This window comes from Lathyrus oleraceus, chromosome 1 (genome assembly GCF_024323335.1).
Source record: "Lathyrus oleraceus cultivar Zhongwan6 chromosome 1, CAAS_Psat_ZW6_1.0, whole genome shotgun sequence".
Taxonomy (NCBI): Eukaryota; Viridiplantae; Streptophyta; class Magnoliopsida; order Fabales; family Fabaceae; genus Lathyrus; species Lathyrus oleraceus.
Genome location: NC_066579.1, coordinates 62409387 through 62417434, shown reverse-complemented (window position 1 = coordinate 62417434; position 8048 = coordinate 62409387). Strand labels below are relative to the sequence as shown.

Below are 8048 nucleotides of genomic sequence, written 5' to 3'. Positions count from 1 at the left end.
TACGTAGGCAATGGGTTTATCCATCCAAACACAAAAATGTAAATAACTTGTATATTCTCTTCTCATCTCTTCAATCATGTTTGCACAAATAAATTTTCACAAAATACCAACCTTACAACAAGTATGAAAAGGGCTCCCTAGGAGTACCTAGGATGTTTTGGGTGATTAAAACCTTCCCATTGCATAACCAACCCCCTTACCCCGATCTCTGACATTTTTACTAGTTTTTGATTCGATAAAACTTTTAGGTTTTTGTTTGCTTTCTAACCATTCCTTTGGATAAATAGAAGTGCGGTGGCGACTCGACTTGTATGGTTTACCTTAGATTTAGTCAATATCTCTAATGGTAACGAATACCCCGCTACAAGTTGTAACTGACTTGCTTATGGTTCTAACTGATATGGTTCTGTTGTAGCAGGGTGGTCTTGTTGGTATTGATCGTCCTGATTCCTGGTTTGCAACATGATGTAGCATGTCTACATTGCTTCATGTTGTGTTTTGCAGCATGCGCATTCTACAAGATTGTTCATGTATGTTATGTTCTACAACTTAAATTCATCTTGGTTGCTTCATGGTCTGCAACAAATGGTTCAAACTTGTGTTATTTTCCTAAGTTTGTATTCATGTTCATGCAGGTCATGGTTTCATGGAGAGTGGTGGTTGAACCAAGGTTGCATGATATCAAAATTGGACTATGAAGCAATATGTACAAAAGGGACATCAAAAATCAAAAATCAAAGATTAAGGAGTGGAGTAGAATTAGGATGGGGAATTTAGGGATTTAGGAGGAAAAAGGACTAGGTTGACTTTGGCCAAAGTTAACCAAAAAGTCAACGGTTGACCAAAGTCAACACATGGTCAACACATTATTTTTGGGTATTTTTCCCATGTAATGTACATTTTATGGATTGTAATGAATCGAATTTTCTTATTTGAAGGATATGGGTTGGTTTTTGAATCTTGATCATGATACTTGAAACTTGTATGGAATTTGAATATCATGAACTTTTATATGAGCATGTTTGAATATGGATTAAAATGAACTAACTTGAACAAGGCTTGCAATGAATATAACTCAAGTATAAATGGAATCAAGACCTATAATTTGAATAGAATTAAAGAAAATATACATGAATAAACCACTAATAATGAACCAAAGGACATGGCAATGATTTAAATGAACAATGACAACCATGAAACCAAGATTCTTGGACCAAAACAAAGGCATGTCAATGGATGAAATGAACATTAAACATATGAAAATAGGCTAACCAAGAGAAGGACCGGGGTTAGGCATGAGGATGACTAGATGACATAGAAAGGCATGTACTTAGGCTCAAACCAATGGGCACAAGCACAAGATGAAAGGAATCAACACCAAGAAACCAACATGAATGAACCATGAACAAGAGGTTGTTGGGTGAAATTTGATCAAGCAAGAGAAGCAAACACACTATGGGTGAAGACTCAGATGAAACCTCAACCATGTAGGCATGCAAATTTGGTGATGGATGATGCATGCCATGATAGGTAAACATCTCTCCCTAATGAAATAAGGTTTTCAATAGCACCAGTTGAGAAGTCAAGCCACAAAGCACAATAGGACCACATCTTACCTGATTAGGGTTTCGTGAGGCAAACCCTTCAATCAAGGTATTGGAATCAACCATGATGCTTCAGAATTAAATCTCCAAAGTATGGGCCCTCAATTAAGGTTCAGGTTTCCAAGACAAGGCCTAAAGAGTACCCACAAGGCCCCATAGACACACCATGAAGAAATAGGGTTTAAATGTCCTAAGGAGTGCCATGATAAGGTCTCCTTGAATCCACATCTCAAAGATTAGGAAAATTAGGGTTTCACTCCCCCTATGATCAGATGAAGAGCCAAGTCACACTTTTAAGGTTTGATCCACACACAAACCCTAACTTTGCAACCCATGGAGCTTTGAATATATAATGATCAATTATCAAGTATCAATGAATGAATGATGCACATGAATGTGTGCAGATGGATCTCAAGTCAAGGGTTAGATGAAAAGATGAAAAAGGGAGGGAAAATTTGGGGCTATGACAACTTCCCCTATTTAATCATCTTAAACCTGAATTCGAGGTGGAAGAGGATCATATACCAAATTATTCGAAAATTTTCCTGTTGAGAACGGTTACATGGTATGATGGGGTGGTAGTTTGACTTTTATATGTTCATTTGTAGGGATTTATTGATATCCTGTGGGGATATTAATTGCAAATGAAGGATATGATATGCATGTTGCACGTGATGCATGCTTTATTTTCGTGATGTATGAATGTTTCATATGACTACATGGATGTCATTTACAAGACATGGTTTCTAGCATAGAGGAGACTTCCACTCTTCACTTACTATACCAAAGAAACTATTATTCATGGGAACTCTATATAATACTACCACTGTTAGGGATTCCACATGATCCTGCTGAAGAGCACAAAGTTGAATGATCTAGTCGGGAAGTCATCGAGACATTCCCAGATGTTAAGCAAAAACTTTTAAACTATCGATCATCTTATAGGATTCTTCAGGAGATTAAAGCAATGCCTAAGGTTTTCTTTTAATTTAGCTTTTATTATTCCCCAAATTTTATAGAATTATGTGATCAAAATAAACTAGTTATTTCGCAAACATAATGCAAGAGAAATGAAAAGCAATTGATAAAATAAATGAATTTTATTGATTAAAAAAATTTGTACATACAATGCGTACAAGGGTGCAAAAATACTTAAAGAGGAAATTGCAAAATTTGAGAAAATAAAGGAAATGGAAATGGGAAATATTTTTGTATTTTTCCATTGATTAAAACATCGGTTGTCATGCACTATAAGATCTGAGTCTCAATACTTCGCTTTGACTAATGATGATTGGATCGATCTTTGGCCGTCTGAGATCTTGCTGTAATGACATAGGCTCAAGGAACATAGTCAAATGCCTTTATCCCTAACTTTTGCATGGACATTTTCTATTTTTTTCATCCACTGGGATGCTCGTTTTTTCCTAAGTATCCCTTTCGGGTTTTCGACTTAGCGAACTTTATATATATTTTATTTGACCCCTAACTTTTGCATGGCCTGTCCATTTTTTGGTCCATCGGGATACCCCTTTTTTCCTAGTTTATCCTTATGAAAGTCAATCTAGCGAGCCTTTTATCATCATCTCTTTTTATGCATAATATTTATTGACTATGTCGGAATTCACTATCGACGACAAATTTTCCCCATCCATAGTGGTGAGGATTATGGCTCCACCTGAGAAGGCCTTCTTAATGATAAAAGGTCTTTCATAGTTGGGAGTCCATTTTCCTCTTGGATCTGAGTGAATAGCAGTATATATCTTGAGAAAGAGTTCCCCTACGTGATACACACGAGGAAGAACCTTTTTATCAAAAGCTCGTTTGAGACGTCTTTGGTACAACTGATCCTGGTAGATAGGCGTCAAACGCTTTTGTTCAATTAGATTCAGCTGATCATATCAAGATTGAACCCATTCGGCTTCCTCAAGGTCAGCCTCCATAATAACTCTGAGTGAAGGAATCTCAACCCCAATTGGAAAAACAACCTCCATCCCATACACTAATGAGAATGGAGTTTCCCCAATGGAAGTACGAATCAAAGTCCTGTAACCATGCAGACTGAAGGGTAGCATCTCATGTTAATCCTTGTATGTTCTAACCATTTTCTGGAAAATATTTTTGATATTGTTATTTGCGGCTTCTACAGAGTCATTCATCTTGGGCCGATATGGTGACAAGTTATGGTGCTTGATCTTAAATTCTTTGAACAACTCATTCAAGATCTTATTATTGAGATTACTGGCATTATCAGTAATGATGTTGCTATGAAAATCATAGCGATAAATTATCTCTTACTTAATGAACCGGGTAACCAATTGTAGAGTGACATTGGCATATGAAGCAACTTCGACCCATTTAGTAAATTAATCAATAACAACTAGAATGAATCGATGATCGTTGGAAGCTTTCGGTTATATCATCCCAATCATTTCAATACCCCATATAGAGAAGGCCCATGGAGAAGTTAAAACATTCTACAAAGTTGGTGGCATAGTCACCGTATATCTGACACATGTGACATCTTATGAAGAAGTTGTAACAATTGACCTCCATTGTTGTCCAGTAATAACCAGCTCGATGGATCTTCTTGTCCATGGCAGGTCCTTTTGCATGTACACCCTCGCAGCTGAGCAACACATAACCATAATTCCTCTTATATATCACAATACCATTCAAGAAAAATTTGGAGCAAAGTCTTCTTATAGCTTTCTTGTTGGTAATGGATATACCATCGGGATATGTTTGTTTCTCTATATATGTCTTTATGTTATAGAACCAAGGGTTATCATAAGAATATGCGTCGATTTCTAGACAATGTGTTGGTTCATCCAGGTGGTCAATATAGATAGCAGGTGCTTCATTCTTCCATTTGACGTTAAACATGGGTGCCAACATAGCTAGAGTGTCTGCCAACTGATTTTTTTCCCTAGGGATATGATGAAAAGAGATTTCATTATAGTAGGGTATTAGTTTTCTAATATGCTCTTTGTAAGGAATCAATTTGATATCCCGAGTCTCTGAGTCACCCTTAACCTGACTGATTACCATAATGGAATCTTCGTACACTTCAAGAATTTTGATTCTTAAGTCAATGGCCGCCTTTATACCATAGATGCATGCTTCATATTCTTCCATATTGTTGGTGCAGTCAAAGCATAATCTAGTGGTAAATGGAAGGTGGGATCCACTTGGAGAAATAGTGATTGTGCCTATCTGATGACCTAGAGCATTAGAAGCATCGTCGAACACGAGTGTCCATCGCGATCCTGGTTCAAGGCCTTCTTCGGGGGCCTGACATAGCATAGTCTCCGATAATAGGATATCTTCGTCTAGAAAGTTGAACCTCAACGGTTGATAACCTTCCACAGGTTGGTGAGCAAGATAGTCATATAGAACACTCGCCTTTATAGCTTTTTGAGTCACATACTGGATATCATACTCGGTCAATAACATTTGCGACTGAGCAATTCTACTAGTGACAAATGGCTTTTCAAACATATACTTTATCAGATCCATTGTAGATATCAACAGAGTAGTATGACAAACTATGTATTGCCTCAGGCGTCGAGCAGCCCAAGCCAAAGCATATTAAGTCTTCTCTAAGAATGAGTATTAGGTCTCATACTCAGTGAATTTCTTGCTTATATATTATATTGTGAAGGTAGAGAAAAACAAGAAAGGGGGGTTTGCATTGTTTTCTCATATAATTAAACTTATACAAATAAAACACATGAAAATCCACTAATCTAGAAATATTACACAGAAAAACGTCTAAGAAGATAAAGATCTCTTAGCCCTCTCAATTTTACAGGCTTCACAAGTCACTTGAGGAAATATTCAACAACTATTTGAAAGATACAGTGAAGTGTTTAGTGCTTCTAGGTAAGCACAAGTTACATGATATAAGTACAAAAATATTTCACACTTAGAGCAACAACTCTTGTGAATAAGAATTGGAGAGATTAAGAATTCGTTGCAATATTCGTGTAAGCTTTGATGTCTTGTATGAAGATGATCCAGCCTTTATATAGAGATTTGATAAAGAGACCGTTAGTTGAGGCATTCATGGATATCTTGGCAATGATGGACTTTTATTGTCATTAATCTCTTTGTCCTTTCCATAGCAGTTTTGGAGCGTGTTAAATCTCTTCCAAAAATAGATTCATACAAAAAACAGAAAGCTTCGTAGCTAAGTCTTTGTAATTGTCTTTGGATCAGAGTACGCGGACCTCAAAAGTTCTTGTTCAACATGTATGCTTTCAAATAGTCGCTGAGAGCAGATTGACTTCAGAAGTTCTTGATGTCTCTCTGATGGTGATTTCTTCAGAGTGTGAAACAATCAGATCCGTTCAGTGCACTTGTTATGATTTAGAGTGTCTGAGTCTGTCAGACTTTGTGCGTTTTTTCTTCTCTTCAGAGTCAGAACCTCTGCTTGAGTATATTCTAAGTTGTTGTTCTGAATTGTGTGATTGTCAGATATTTGTCTATCTGATCCTTTTTTGGTTAGAGTCCTGCACACTTAGATAAATTTGTTAGGGTACCAATTTTGTTTCATCCTTTGTTATCATCAAAACCTTAGAGATGAATTGTAGACACAAAATTTTGTTCTTACAATCTCCCCCTTTTTGATGATGACAAAAACTTCAGAAAGATGATGAAACAATGATACTTCAACAAGAATTTAAGAAAAGTTATCTCGGATTCAGATGAGTGACGACTCCCCTTGAGATGGATCATTATAACTTTTAGATGTTCTTACCAGATGTCCTTGCGTATTAGCCTATTTTTACCTTAGATACTTTCTGCATAGCTTACGATTTCATATGAGTTTTAAATGTGTGTGGTGCAGCAAGAGGCTTAGATATTATTTCATCAGAGTTATTTTTATTCTCCCCTTTTTTGTCAGACTCAAAAAGACTTGCTAAAAAAATATCGGCAAAAGATGATTCATATATGAAGAGGGAGTACAGGTAAGTTGAAAGGCTACGAATAACAGATAGAAAAACATTTAGAGAATACATTCAAGATAAGCAAGTAGAGAAAGCAACAAATAAATCCTAAGTTCCTAAGGGTTTGGAGGCGGAGGCATCCTCTGAGGCAACTGAGTCAGCAGGTTCTATTGGTACATTCTTGCTCCCACTATCTGTTGCTCCTTTTGTAGCTCTTCTAGAGTCTTCAAAATGAGAGGAGAAAAATCAGAACGAGATTGCTCCCCCTGAGTCAGAGCATCATTCCTAGCCATAGCAGCTTCTTCTGCAGCTATGCATGTAGCTTCTTCAGCCCTAGTCTTTGATTTTGCTTCAGCTTCAGCAGCAGCAGCAGCTTCAGTAGCAGCCTTCTCTGCAGCTTCTCTTTCTCTTTTCTCTTCTTCCAGACGAGCCTTGTCTTCAGCTTCTCTTCTAGCCTTCTCTTCTACCTCTCTGGCCAGACGAGCCTACAACCTCTCTCCAGCTTCTCTAATGAAGTCGTTTCAGACTTGCTCAGAGAGGCCTTTCAGTTTGAAAGCCTCGTAGGTCATCCATCTAATCACTCTATTCCATTGAATCCTCACTGCAGAGAGATCATCACTAATACCAAAGTTTTCAGATAGTGATTTGATCTTCTCCACTGAAGACTCAGCAAATAAGTTTACTTCTTCTTCCAGGGTGGGAAAGGTGGGTTCTGGTTCAGAGATAGGAGATGTAGGTGCTGGTGGTGAGTGGGTGGTTTGATTGGGAGGTTTCAAGTCATGTGTGATGGGGTTTTTAGTGGGAGTTTCGATGTGTTGTTCAGATGGAGGTGTTGATGGTTATTCCGATGGTGATGGAATGTTTGTTTCTGGTTCAGGTTGGTTGTGTATGGAGAGGGCACGAGCCTGAAGTTGAGCTAGAGTGGGAGATTCAGGGTCAGATGGATCAGAGTCAGAGGAGATGGTATAGTAAGGTGGGGATGAAGGTGTTGAGGAAGGTGGTGATATGGGTTCATTGAACATTTGGGCCTTAGATATGGGTAGAGTGGTGGTGGTGAGGTTAAATTTTTGAAGGGGCAGTGATGGTGGGTTAGAAGTAGGTGTTTTAAAGGACTTTGTGGTGGAGGGTGAGGGCTCAGAGGTTGTGTAAATGAGGGAGGGTAGAGGTAGGGAAGAAGACAGTTGTCTTAAATGAATAGAGGGAAAGTCAGAAGGTAGAGACTTACTTGGAGAGGAGAAGGAGGAGGAGACCAGAGGCACAGGTGGTCTGGATACAGAAGTTTCCCCTAACTTTGCTCTCGTGTATTTCTTTGTCTTTTCAGAGGGCTCCCTTTGTCTCTTCATAAAGGTGGGTGGCTGCTCAGGTACCTAGTTCATTGAGAAGTCTGAGATATTGACTCCTTGGTTGCCCAGATCTTGTAGATAGTGTGTAACAACCTCTAGATGATCTATCATTTAGAAGAGGTAAGGACCATTGGGTATCTTCCTCTGATCTT

At 38.1% G+C, this 8048-nt stretch overlaps 1 protein-coding gene across 1 annotated transcript; it reads right to left on the bottom strand.

The window, feature by feature from the left end:
* Positions 1-4034: 4034 nt before the first annotated feature.
* Positions 4035-5120, bottom strand: LOC127091525 (uncharacterized). The gene has a single exon (XM_051030197.1). The coding sequence runs from the start codon at positions 5118-5120 to the stop codon at positions 4035-4037; it is 1086 nt and encodes a 361-aa protein (XP_050886154.1).
* Positions 5121-8048: the final 2928 nt, after the last annotated feature.

Excerpts from the sequence above, each read along its gene's own strand:
- LOC127091525 (XM_051030197.1), bottom strand. The coding sequence starts at position 5,120 with ATGGATCTGATAAAGTATATGTTTGAAAAGCCATTTGTCACTAGTAGA.